This window comes from Carya illinoinensis, chromosome 13, assembly GCF_018687715.1.
Source record: "Carya illinoinensis cultivar Pawnee chromosome 13, C.illinoinensisPawnee_v1, whole genome shotgun sequence".
Lineage (NCBI taxonomy): Eukaryota > Viridiplantae > Streptophyta > Magnoliopsida > Fagales > Juglandaceae > Carya > Carya illinoinensis.
The window spans coordinates 15,131,645-15,146,425 of NC_056764.1; the positions used below are offsets into that span (position 1 = coordinate 15,131,645).

Consider the following 14,781-nt stretch of genomic DNA (forward strand, 5'->3'; position numbering starts at 1 on the left):
AGGGGAAAGTTGATGAGATTTTCTGGGATAAAATGTGAAGGATGCTTTTGGTGAGAGGGCCTTACATGGAAGACCAAGATTTGAGATCGAGTTTGGTTTTAGATTTTGTGCGAAGTTGTTATTGTCTAATGGAGAGTGGGAGCCAATCTCCACGGGGGTGCCCGATGGGAAGAAGGAAGACAATGCCTGTGTTCTTTCTTCATTTGGTTTGCTAAACTATTTTTATGTCGGGTCATCCGGGTCCGACCCAGATTCATTTTGATTGGTTGGATCGGATCAGGTTGTCTTCTTGACCGAGCACACTTCGGGTCGGATTGGGTATAAACTTGACTATTCCAAGCCAGGTTGTAGGCCTAGCACCACTAAAAGGTTTAATAAAGAGTGGTGCTACTTAGGCAATGTTAGTCTACCGCATGAGTAGAACCACTCCTTTTGACCTCTAGCACATTTTGCCATTTTTATTTTTTAATTTTTTTACATTTTTATAATATATTTAAATATTTTAAAAAAAATATATATATATATACACCAATACATTAAAAATCACTTTCTTAATCATTAAGTTTTTATTTTTTATTTTTTATTTATTTATTTTAACGAGCAATCACTTTTTGGAGGTAAAGTAGTGTTTTCCATTGATAAAAGGCATCAATAAAAGGTAACGAGAGTTTTTTTTTTTTTTTTCTATTTTAAAGCATTTTTATGTATTTTTCTTTAAAAAACACCAAAAATAAACAAACACAATACTAAAAAATAAACAAACACAAATCTTTAAAAAAAAATAAAGCAATCAGTACAAATAATATGTACTTATCATTTTTCTTATAAATATGGCTGGTGCTATCGACATTATAACTTTTTGAAAAAAATTTGTTTCTTGTTTTTAAAGTATTTTTTACGTGATTTTTTTAAAATAAACAAACACAATATTAAAAATAAACAAACATAAATTCTAAAAAAGATAGGTACACTTTGTCGATGTACCTATCATTTTCCTTATATATGTGTATATAATTATACATATAATTATAAAATGTGTAAATGTCGCATAATTACTTTGAAAAAGAGTGGGGTCTATTACTAAAAAATTAATTTTTTCATGTAGGTCTTATGTTTTATTTACTTTTTTTAAAACGATTACATGATAATTATACAATTCATAATTGTAAATATCTTTTCTCTAGATATCGACATATATACAAGTAAATCCAGTTAAAGAAATAAAAAATATAAATTTATAGAACACACGACAAATCAAATGTTAGAAGAGTGGTGCTACATCCTAAGATGTAACCTAAGAACCCACCGAAAAAGGCAAAAAAAATATTGTTCTTTTTTTTTTCATTCATTTTTTTATATTATTAAATATTTTTTTTAAAAAAATTCATAATATCACTAAAATTTTTTTCTTTAATCACTAAGTAAAAAAAAAAGAGCAACACAAATTCGAGACCCAAATTTGGGTCCCAAAGCATTTGTGATGTTAGAATTCATTAGTGGAAGGGATGTGGGCATGATGAGCCGAAAGTTATGAGCAATGTTTTAAATTTCATTTTGTACCGCGCCGGTCAATACGGTTGGTATTTCTCGTAACGGAATAGTGATTGGTACAAAAAATCATTTATTTCATACCGGGTCAAATATTGGCCATACCAGCCTGTTTTCGGTGTACTGGCCATACCGGTACCGACCAAAATTAGCGAATTTTTGTAATTAATGTAAAAATTCTATTTTTTTTCATTATTTTCACTCTAATTCTCATATCTGAAAACTATTTTCTTAATTTAAAAATATTATTGAGTTTTATAAATGTGTTTTAATTATTTAAGACTTGCATTGATATTATTTTGAAATATAATTTATATATATAATTAATTTATTATATATAGACTATGTCGAAACGGTACTCAAAAAGGTATCGGTATCGAAATATTTCGCTCTAGTACCTTAATCGAAACAATATTCAAAACATTGGTTATGAGGCCTCGGGATGACATATACAGATGAACCTAAGTCCCTTCAACATTAGATAACTTTAAATTTTTACATAAAATATAATAAATAATTTAATTTTTTTAAATATCAATTTAATTTTTTTAAAATTTAAAATAATAATATTATCAAAAAATAATATTTTAATAATATTTTATTAAACTTTTTGGATAGCACTCCCAGCAACAGGTGAGAGTTAAGCTTTTACACCCGCCAATCAGGTGCTACCACATAGACACCACAACAAAGTGGGTGTGTACAGGTGATGAAAGCAATTCGTTTCTCTCCCCTCCCTCCCCCATTTGCATTGAATGAACCTCCCTGCATTGAACACACCCAGACAAAACACACTCGCAGGCTGTGAGAGAGAGAGAGAGAGAGTGACCACAATATTGCCAACACCAGATGAAGGAACCTTATGGGTTTGCTGATTTTGTAGTCTCCACCTTGCAAATGAATCGTCACACCTCCGAAGTCGCTAACGCAATGAAGCAACTCCATCCCACTTTACATTTGGACGGCATCTCCCAAGGCCTGCAATATGGCATCACTGCTATCTTGTTCCCCACTTGGGTCTGCTACATACCCATTTGGAAAGAAAATTCTCCCATCCTTTCACATGAGTACATTCAAGGCATAAACATACATTTCGTTAAATATAGAGATGTTGAAGAACCAGTTAATAAATACTACATAATTTGTAAGGATAAGAAATAAAGAAATGCAAAAAATGATGAAGAAAGTAAATAAATGACCATGCACAAAAAAGTGTACCCTTTACTTGGCTGAAGTCTCTGGCGATGAAAAATTTAGTTCAGTAGTGTTCAAGCCATACATGCTTCCCATACAAGCCAAGGTGCACAGCCTACAGCAACAACAGAGGAGTGCACACAACCTGCAGTAAATACAGAGGAGTCCACATAGTGCATGCAGCAGAATGCAGAATGTGGTCTTGTAGATTTCAGGCTGCAGCACTTACAGCCCATGTAGTGCATGCAGCGTACAATGCACCACCCACAACAATCCAAGATTACTGCAACAAACCATCCACTATGATTGTACACTCTGCTAGTTGTATTATGTACCAAAACTAGGAATATTCCTTCAATCCTCTTGTATATATATATAGAGGTACTGCCTCTTTGTAATAGTGTAGGAAAATTAAAAATACAAGAAGTTTCAGCATGGTATCAGAGCTTACTTAGGACTCATCGTCCATTCTCTTCCTCTCCTCTCCATAGTAAACCATGTCTGACTCCTCTGATACTATGTCTTCTTTCTCCTCCCCTAGCTCTCTTCCCTCTCTACCTTCACCAAAATTTTCCCATATTTTATCTGTTAAACTCAACCCTGAGAACTACCTATTATGGAAAGTTCAACTGGTTCCTTATCTACGGGGCCAACGATTATTCAAGTTTGTCGATGGTTCTCACCCAACTCCACCAACTCTTCTTCTCGACAACACACCCAATCCTGAACATGAAGCTTGGCTTCAACAAGACCAACTAGTCATGTCATCATTGATTTCATCTTTATCTGAGTCTGTTATAGCTCAAGTAGTGGGTTGTGCCTCTACTCATGCAGTTTGGCTATCTCTTGAGTCCACCTATGCCTCTTCTTCTCAAGCTAGGTTAATCCAAACTCAACTTCAGTTTGCCTCTCTCAATAAAGGATCTGATTCCATTTCTGTTTACTTCCAAAAAGCTAAAGGTCTTGCAGACATAATGGCTGCAGCTGGACGTCCTCTTCCTTCAAATGAGTTTGTCCCTTACCTATTAGCTGGTCTTGGACCGGACTATGACCCATTAGTGTCATCTGTCACAACCAGAGTAGATCCCATTTCCACTGAGTCCCTTCTTGGTTATCTTCTCTCCCATGAAGCAAGGTTACAACACCATGCTGCTACGGCTTCCTTGTTTACCTCTCCTGAAATGTCAGCCAACTTTTCCTCATGAACCTCACCTCTCAATTGTGGTCGTGCACTGCGTGGCCGCCAGAACAATGGTTGTAATAGAGGTGGAGGATGCTCAAATCGTGGCCGTGGTTCCCCCACCTTTCCAATTAATTCTCAAACTGGTACCTCTAACTTCTCTGACAACAGACCAGTTTGTCAAGTGTGTAACAGGATTGGTCACACGGCCCTCACCTGCATCTATCGCTTCAACCAAGCTTACACCTCCATAGCTCCTGCCTCTGCTCACTATACTACCTCCACCTATACCCCAAACAATACTTGGTGTCCTGACACAGCTGCGACGAATCACATTACGAGTGATCTTGCTAATTTGAACCTTCACGCTGTAGACTATCATGGTGTTGATCAACTCCAAGTTGGTGATGGCTCGTCTGTCCCAATAACTCACATTGGTTCAGCTCTCTTCCCTTCCTCTCATTCTAAATTTATGTTACACAAACTACTTTGTGTCCCGTTATTTACAAAGAATTTAATCTCGGTTCGTCAATTTTGTGCTGATAACAATGTCTTCTTTCAATTTTTCTCGGACCGATTTTATGTGAAGGATTGCAACTCGGGGACTCCACTGCTCCAAGGGACAACGGCTCCTAATGGACTCTACACATTCTCATCACAGCCCCAAGCAAACTCAAGCTCACTTTCATCTCTCTCACAATGGCACTCACGCCTTGGTCACCCATCTATTAAGATTGTCAAATCTGTTCTTCTTAAGCATGGCCTCCCTTTTGATGTATTTTCTTCCATGAATTTTTGTAATGCACGTGCTTTAGCAAAGCATCACCGAAAACCTGCTCATGCTAGAGTTAACAAATCTGTTGAACCTTTTCAGTTAATTTTTAGTGATTTGTGGGGTCCTTCACCTCATGTTTCAAATGAACGTTTTCGGCTTTATATATCCTTTGTTGACGATTATTCAAGATATACATGGTTGTTTCCCATGAAACATAAGTCTCAAGCTTTATCCATTTTTCTTACATTCAAGGCACATGTTGAGCTACAATTCAATACAAAAATAAAACAAATACAAACTGACTGGGGTGGTGAATTCAGACCATTTTCTGAAATTCTTTCAAAATCCGGGATTACTCATCGCATAACTTGCCCTCATGCTCATATTCAAAATGGTATAGTTGAACGTAAGCATAGGCACATAGTTGATTCTGGATTAGCCTTACTTGCCCATGCCTCCATTCCATTAGTTTTCTGGCCCTATGCCTTTCAACATGCCATACGACTCATAAATATCATCCCATCATCCTCTCTTAAAAACTCATCACCTCACATTCTGCTTCACAAAACTGATCCTAACCTCCAAAACTTACGTGTCTTTGGGTCGGCTATTTGGCCTTTAACATGACCGTTCAATAAGCATAAATTTGATTACCGAACCTTGGAGTGTGTTTATCTAGGACTTAGCCCAGCACACAGTGACTGTATTTGCTATCACATTCCCATCAAAAGAGTTTACATCTCTAAAGATGTCCAGCATAGTGAAAATAGTTTTCCTTTTGCCAACATCTCAAAGCCCACAACTGTCACTGAGTCTACAACTGTGTCACTTCCATTCATCAATCTTAATTCAACTCAAGTCCAACGAGCTCAATCAATTCTAGGCGCACCTCCACCCACATCATCTTCTCTGCCTCCACCATCTTCTTTGATCATCAACCATGAAAATCTGCAGCAAACAAGTTCAATAGTAACACGCTCGAAAAGCAATTCCTCTCGGCCTCGTCAGTTTACAGATGGTACAATCCCATGGCCACCTCCCCGAGCTCATATATCCATTGCCTCCATAATTCCTGAAACACCTACATGCTTCTCAACTGCCCAAAAAATTCCCAGAATGGAGACAAGCTATGGCAACTGAATTTAATGCCCTCTTAACAAATGACACCTGGTCACTTGTCCCCATCTCAGAAGCTGCCAATGTGATCTCATGCAAGTGGGTTTTCTGTACAAAGAGACTTGCCAATGGTAAACTTGAAAGAAGAAAAGCATGCTTAGTGGCCAAAGGGTTCCTTCAACATTCTGGCATTGATTATGACCAGACCTTTAGTCCTGTTGTCAAGGCAACAACAATCAAACTTGTGCTTGCTCTTGCTGTGAATAGAGGTTGGAAAGTCAAACAATATGATGTGCAGAATGCGTTTCTTCATGGACCATTATCTGAAACTGTGTTCATGTCCCAACCACCTGGCTTCACTCATCCTCAATACCCAACACATGTATGTAAGCTGCGTAAATGGCCTCAAACAGTCACCAAGGGCATGGTATTCACGCCTAAGTCAGAAGCTAGTTGATCTCGACTTTTATATATCCTCAACTGACTCCTCATTATTTGTTTATACTCACGGTGATGATGTTGTTTACATACTTGTTTGTGTAGATGATTTACTTATAACAGGATCCAATGTCACCCTCATTGCCAATCTACTTCAAGCCTTAAGACTGGAATTTCCAATTACTGAACTCGGGGACTTGCACTTCTTCTTGGGTATTGAAGCAACATACACAGCAGCTGGACTTCTCTTAACACAAAAGAAATACATCTTTGATATACTAGCTCGCACCAACATGACTGCAGCTAAGCCAATCAAAACACCAATGGCCACGACTGAAAAGCTCACTTTGCATGCTGGAAATATTTTTGAGGACCCATCATTGTATCGAAGCACTGTTGGATCACTCCAATACCTTTCTTTTACAAGGCCTGATTTGGCCTTTGCTGTGAGTAAGGTTTGCCAGTACATGCATGCCCCTAGAGTACCACATTGGCAAGCTGTAAAAAGGATCTTAAGGTACCTACGACATACACCTGATCATGGCCTTCTTTTATCCAAATCAAGCTCAATGAACATCACAGATTACTCAGATGCCGATTGGGCAGGGTGCCCAGACGACAGAAGATCAACAAGTGCCTATTGTATCTTCTCTGGTTCTAACTTAATTTCATGGTCCTCCAAGAAACAACAAACTATTGCTCGGTCCTCAACTGAAGCTGAGTTCAAAGCTGTCGCCAATGCAACAGCAGAAATTATTTGGATTCAACATTTATGTCGTGATCTCTGTATTCCACTTACCATTGCTCCAACTCTATTTTGTGACAATTTGGGAGCTATGTATCTATCCTTTAACCCAGCCTTTCTTGCAAGAACAAAGCACGTGGAAATTGATTTCCATTTTATGCGTGATCGGTTCATCAATAAATCATTGTCTATAGCTTTTATCTCAGGGAAAGAGCAGCTGGCAGATCTTCTCACAAAGCCATTATCTGCTGCAAGGTTCCATTTACTATGTTCAAGTCTTCACTTATGTTCACCACTGCTCAACTTAAAGGGGCCTGTTCAAGCCATACATGCTTCCCATACAAGCCAAGGTGCACAGCCTGCAGCAACAACAGAGGAGTGCGCACAACCTACAGTAAATATAGAGGAGTCCACAGAGTGCATGCAACAGAATGCAGAATGTGGTCCTGCAGATTTCAGGCTGCAGCACTTACAGCCCATGCAGTGCATGTAGTGTACAATGCACCACCCACAACAGTCCAAGATTACTATAACAAACCATCCACTATGATTGTACACTCTGCTAGTTGTACTATGTATCAGTACTAGGAATATTCCTTTAATCCTCTTGTATATATATAGAGGCATTGCCTCTTTGTAATAGTGTAAGAAAATTAAATATACAAGAAGTTTCAGCAAGTAGGACTAGGACAATAGGCTGAATTTCCGTCGATTTTTTCTCTAAACTGAATCAGTGCTTGCTCAAAACTAGAACCTAGGGCTTCTTGTACCAACAGTACAAATAGGAAACTCAATATTGGCGAAGGTTTCATTGCTTTTGATCGAAGCATTGCTAGCTATTTGTTTGGTTTGACACTTTATCTATCGATTGAATGTGCGCCTGTATGTGAGAGAGACAGAGAGGGATGGGGGGAGAAGAAGCAGGATACTGTTTCTTCCCTCTCTCTTGCACATAGACTTTCGTCACGGCGTGCTCTTAGGATTGGTAATTGGCATTAGGTGCTGGAAGGGAAGAGAAAATGGCTGCGCGAATGGAAGGGGGGAGGAAGGGTTCTGAAGGGAAGGGGGTTCTGATTCTTGCATGCGGGTGTAGGTGTTTGGAGGCTACAACTCTTACGTGGCCAATGTTTATTGGTTGGTGTAAAAATCACATTTCTACCCGACCGGCTTGAGTGTTTCAACTTTCTCCAAGTAAACCCGCACTTCTCTTCACTTTAACACACAGCCTGCTCTTCAACCCTAACCCTTCACAGCGCCGTCGCCACCTTGGTTGTCTTCCGGCCGCCACCAGGTCGTTACACATAAGCTCTCTCTCTGTTGTTTTCTTTTCTTTTTCTATATGAATAAAAATATGTAATTGAAAGGTAGAAATCTGTGTCAGTTCGATATACAAAAAGTTCTTCAAGGTTTCCCGTGGGCTCATTGTTGCACTCGAGTTTTTGATTTTTATTTTTCATTCAGTTAAGATGGATGTTTTGATCTTACGAGATTCATGTACATTTAGTTATCTGCATAACCAAACTGATCTTTTATGTGAAATGAAATCACGTCTCACTTTATTGTTTAGGAGATAACTGACAGATACAAATCCCTGTGTATTTTTGCGGTATCTTACTTGTTTCTCTGGAAAATAATTTCATGAAAATATCTTCCAGAAATAACTGTCTCGTCTCTGTATTGTTGAATTGGGATTAGTAATTGAAATGAGATAATCTGAAACTTTAAAGATGCTGATGGCTTTTTGAGTTTTCAATTGAAGAAAAGTGTACATGAACTTAGCTTAAAAATGCGTGAATTAATATAGAGCAAGAACATATTTTGGGAACCAAACAGCTTCACTTCGCTTTTCTTGACAACTGGGGCCTGGTTTGTCTTTGTTTGGAAACTTTTTGCCATTTTATTTTCATGGTAAATTGTTAACGTAGATAAAATGGACAGCTTTTCCAGAGAATTTTGGGGGTAGAATTTGCTTTCAAATTCTTAAGAGAGAGGAGGGGGGGGTGGCTGTGATAAATACCGGTGTCCTAGTATCAATAGGTTGTTATGAAGTTGGGGTTGTTGGGTGTGTTCAGCTCATTACAATTTAGTGCTCTGTCTCTATTTGGCTACAGAAAGATGGGGCAAGAGGAAGTCAAGGGAGGACCAGTAGTTCCGGAGTTAGTTTTCAAGAAGCAGAAAATGAATGAGGAATGGACCTTGGCAAAGAAGCAGGAGCTTGAATCAGAGAAGAAGAAAGGGGCTGAAAACCGGAAGCTGATTTATAGCAGAGCCAAACTATATGCAAAGGAGTATGATGAGCAGGTATAGGAAGTCATAGGTATTAGTTCTTGGCATCTGATTGAATTTCTGTTTTTCTGTTATATCTTGCTGAAATTCTTCTCTAAATGTTTTTCATTAGCAAAAAGAGCTGATTCGATTGAAGCGCGAGGCAAAACTTAAGGGAGGTTTTTATGTTGACCCACAAGCTAAGCTGTTGTTCATTATCCGGATCCGTGGGTATGTCTTTTACAATCCTTCGGTTGTACTTGCTCATTCTAGAATGTTGATTCTGATTTATTGGAAATTTGTAAACTTTCAGTATCAATGCCATGCACCCAAAGACAAGGAAGATTTTGCAGCTTCTGCAATTGAGACAGGTAACACTACAACTCAAATTGTGTCAGAACTTCAATATATGGCATGCGATCATCAGAATAATTATGTAGCATTGCTGGAATGCACATTGTTCTGTGAAATGTTAAATTCGCATTAAATAATCCAAATAGGAAACACTAGTTAATTCTATCTTGAATTCTATGCCCATAGCTAAGAAACATTTCTGGGTTTTAGCCCCAGAAATCATTGTTTTGTTTCTTTAATCTTTGATTTTGTTGAACAATTTAGAAGAAGGGATAGGAAGGCAATGTGAAGTTGTTCGAAGAATGAGTGAGCTTTCTTAAATAAATTGAGCTATGTTTTTCATATTCTACGTAATTCATATTGCTTTTTGGTTGAGCTATGGTTGTTTGGTAAACTGTTAAGTTGTAGATTATTGGAGACAAAAAGCAAAAGAACAGAAGAATTTGAATCATTTCAAATGTGTATTATGAGTATTTTTGTAACACCCCGTTCCCGTAGGATAGAGATGTCACTAACGTACATAATATAATGCCCGGTAAAGAGATTCATATTTTGAAATACTGCATTTATTGAAAACATTAAATAAACTGAACATAACTATTTTTGAAAACTTAAAACTGAAAAATGTAAAATAAAATCATAAACTAACCCTATGCATGACTTTTTATCCAAAAAACAGAAAAGAACTAAGTTCTTGCACTAGATCTACTCCTGGTCCTCCAGCTTTACGTCCTTACAACCATCATCTATAACATTTAAACATAGAGGAGAACAAAGAAACAAAGAAACAAACAAAAATGAGTCGAATACTCAGTAAACAGTACATCATACCGTAAAATATAACTTAACAAGACTTAATTTTTGAAAGACTCTTCAAACAAATATATATCATTCACAGATTCTCATAGCATGTCTATTCATCATCAACATGAGCGGAAACATACATAATCATGGCGAACATATAAACGTAAATGCATAATTTACTTGTTTATCTTGTCTTTCACTTATTATATGGTGAACCATGCTTGAGTTCGTATTTCACTTAACATAAGGTGAACCACGCTTGAGTCCGTGGCACCGCATAACATAACTTGTGGTGAATACGCTTAGGTCCGTGCCACCCTTAACATAACCTGTGATGAACACGCTTAGGTCCATGTCATCTTTAACATATCTTGTGATGAACACGCTTAGGTCCATGACATCTTTAACATATCTTGTGATGAACACGCTTAGGTCCATGTCATCCTTAACATAACTTGTGATGAACTGAACACGCTTAGGACCATGTCATCCTTAATGTAACTTGAAGTGAAATACGTTTAAGCCTGTGTTTCACTTAACATATGGTGAACCATGCTTAGGTCCGTGGTACTGTCTTAACATAGCTTGTGGTAAACACGCTTAAGTCCGTGTCACCCTTAAACATTTTATCTTTCTTAATGTATGAGAACTTATTTAATATCATGAACTTTTCTAGCATAGCATATACTTGTAAATGGCATAGCATATCATGGCATATCCTTATACATGGCATGGCATAACATGGGATATTCTTGTACATGTCACAATATGATCTAAACATAAACATTCCATGGCATATATGATCTGAGATCTATTTGAACTTCACATAACATACTTGATCTAAATGACATTACATAGCATATATGATTTAATCACTACATGAACATGGCATACATGATCTAGGTACTACATGAGCATGGCTTACATAATCGAGCTACTTTATTACATGGCATACTTGACTTAATGAACATCTCATGGCTTCCATATGATTTTAGAATTATTTACTCCATCAAACAACAATTCATTTATACAAGCATAATATCATAATTCATCAAAGATCATAAAGGGAATCTAACCTTGACTTAGCTCGTAGTGTAGTGTAGACAAACATCATATTTTCATACACCATTAGAGAATTTATAGTACACATGCAATTATATGATCATACTAATTACCTCTTAGCTCTGCTTTCACAATCTCACGTCTAAGCCCGTGACCTATACAAGGCACTAGACATTACTAAACTTTTCCAGATAACGTGTCGTAGCATTCTAAATACTTAAAATCCTACCATAGAGATAATTTAATAAATATTCAATATAAAAAAGATTACATAAAATAATATTATTCCAAAACTCATATCATAATACTTAATATTCTGTGTAAACGTATAACTTAATAATTTTATAAAAATCTAGTTAAAGGTTAATTGGAATATTAACTAAAATAATAGGCTAAAAATAATATAAAAGAATACATTAAAAGTATACTTTAAAATATGCTTAAAATCCCTTAAATATTTTCTATAAAAATAAGTCTGTCTGCTCATATTTATTCAAGTAAAATTTTGGGTTAATCTAAATTTCAGCCGAGTCCTAATTAAAGAAAACAGCCCATTTATGCTACTAAAATAATTTCTGTAAACACAACCAGCCCAATTCAAAACAATATATTATTTTATAAAAACAGCCCCTTTAGTAAAAAAATAGGAAGGTCCATGTGGAGAAATCAGCCCACGTACAGTACAAGTTAAAACAAAGATATGTGATAGACACCTAAGGGCAATTACGGGAAGCCTATGGTAAGTGGGTTGAAGGTTATTTTTGTAAAACTCATAATAATGCATGGACTTTTTGGAAAAGTCTGAAACAGAAGAAATAAAAGAAAGAAACACAGGCTGGGAGATATTTTCAGTTGAGAAGGACATTTGAGGAACAAGGGCAGCAAGGTAAATTTGTAATTACCTAGGTTTGAAGTCTGAACACGTACAGAGGCTACAAGATATTTTGCTTAAAAAATTACCATCAAAAGTTGACAAAAGGTAGTGGGCTGCAAATTGCCACGTGCAAGGGTTGCTGGGTCTTATTTGAAATTATTTAAATCACTAGGCAAAAACCATAAGCAAGCTAAATAATTTAACCCGTGAAACACAGAGTTCATGTGATGGACTCACCGAGAGAGGAGAAGGCTGTGGGTGGCGGTGGATCTGAGAACTAGTCAAGGCGGCACAAGTGAAAAAGTTCAGGTTTCTTTCACTGTGTAGGACAGATTTCTTGCATTTATTTCTGAAGGGTCTCAGGTGAGTTTTATAGATGAGGTGGAGGGAGGTCTAGCGAGTGATCTGGAGGGATTTGAATTTGACTAGACTTTGGAAAAACTACTCCCACAAGGAAAGAAACACTGAGAGGATAAGAGTTTTGAAGTGTTTGAATTGAAAAAAAATAGTTATCTGATTAGGAAATCAAACAGAGAAATAAAAGGGTCTTATAGTTATCAAAAGATGAATCCTATTCAAAACCAAATTACTACCTCAAAGCATATCTAATAATAATAATAATAACAATAAAAAATAATAATAATAAAAATAAATCATACTTTTGGGATCGGATGTTACAATTTTCTATTCTGATATCTAGCTGGATGATCTCTAATGTATCTTTTATAAGTTTTGATGCAATGTTTCAAGTACTCAAACATCATAGGACCACATAAATGGATTCATATATTTCTTAGCAAAATAGCCTGAAATTATCTAATTAATGATGGCCTTGGAGGGGAACTTCTTCATTGGTGGATTTATTGCTGTCCTCAGGTGGTCAAAAGCTATTATTTCTGTTCTACTATTTGGTAAGAATGAGATTGTGCTTTTTGAGGAGCCTGGGTTGTGTTCTTCATTGGTGGATTTATTGCTGTCCTCAGGTGGTCAAAAGCTATTATTTCTGTTCTACTATTTGGTAAGAATGAGATTGTGCTTTTTGAGGAGCCTGGGTTGTGTTGACCCATATATTTTCTTTGGTCTGCAAACTCTGAATTTGGAGTTTTGTGCAATGTATTATGATCTTGTATGGAATATTAAGTAATGCTGTTCATGTATTGGAGTTGGCCTTGTTATGGTCTTCATTTATTTTTGTTATCCTCTTTTCATAAGGTTGGAATCTTTTTCCTTGTTTGGTCCCCTTGTTGTCTCAAACAAACAGAAGGCAGTGATAGAATGGTTACGCGACACACATCTACCTTTTGTGGTTACAGATATTCAATGGTGTCTTTCTGAAAATAAACAAAGCGATAGTGAATATGCTGCACAGAGTTGAGCCTTATGTGACCTACAGGTATGCAGTTGTCTTTGTTCATTTTTGTTTTATATCAGTGCTTATCTTATGTTCAAATGTGTTTTTTTTTTTTTTTTTTATGAGTAGTTTGTTCAAATGTCTTGTTGATGGAGAGTAGATGATTTCAGGTATCCAAATTTGAAGAGTGTCAAAGAATTGATTTACAAAAGGGGATATGGAAAACTTAACAAGCAGAGAATTGCTTTGACCGACAATTCCATCGTCGAACAGGTTTGTGGCCTTTTATGCTTAGAGGAAATACTTGAGATATACACCATGTTTTACACTAATGCGACATGCAATCACAGGCTTTGGGTAAGCATGGAATTATTTGCACGGAAGATCTTATCCACGAGATTATGACTGTTGGACCCCACTTCAAGGAGGCAAACAATTTCTTATGGCCATTCAAGCTCAAGGCTCCCCTCGGTGGTTTGAAGAAGAAGAGGAATCACTATGTTGAAGGAGGTGATGCTGGAAATCGTGAAGATTACATCAATGAGCTCATCCGGAGGATGAATTAGGTCTTTGCCCTATAAAATTTTGAGATTCTACCTGGCATGTTATTGTTCTTCGAAGTTGTAGCCTTAACTCCCCTCTCTTATAGTCAACTAGAGGGCATTATGTAAGAAAAAACTGTAATGAATAAAAATGATCTATAGGATCTTTTACCTCTGGCCATTTGTGCTTGATAACTGGAAAGTTTCAAATCTACAAAAGAGACTAGAGATTTTGTAGGGAAGGGACTTCTAGTCTTTTGCCTTAGAACTTTTTTGGGTGAGTCTAATGGAAAACACAAGCCCCTTTATATAGGCAAGACTAGGGACCCTCATTTATTACTCCTACAACCTTTAGGCTACCCTCATTATTCCATCCATCACAAAATAGCAAGGGTCACCACTTTATTTATGAAGGGCAATTACCTATGCTTGATAGATGAAGTGTATCATCTTAGATGAAGTGAACCACTTTAGGGAAGACGAAGGTTTTCTAGGAAAACCAAAAGTCTAACATTCTCCCACTTGGTTCACTT

At 36.9% G+C, this 14,781-nt stretch overlaps 1 protein-coding gene across 1 annotated transcript; it reads left to right on the forward strand.

Moving 5' to 3' along the window:
• Positions 1-8,092: 8,092 nt before the first annotated feature.
• On the forward strand, positions 8,093-14,429 carry LOC122292818 (60S ribosomal protein L7-2-like). Its single transcript, XM_043101340.1, has 7 exons — positions 8,093-8,287; positions 9,108-9,297; positions 9,395-9,492; positions 9,575-9,632; positions 13,669-13,748; positions 13,877-13,979; positions 14,057-14,429. Exons 2-7 carry the CDS (start codon positions 9,112-9,114, stop codon positions 14,270-14,272), a joined length of 741 nt encoding a protein of 246 aa, XP_042957274.1. The 5' UTR covers positions 8,093-8,287; positions 9,108-9,111; the 3' UTR covers positions 14,273-14,429.
• The last annotated feature ends 352 nt before the right edge of the window (positions 14,430-14,781 follow it).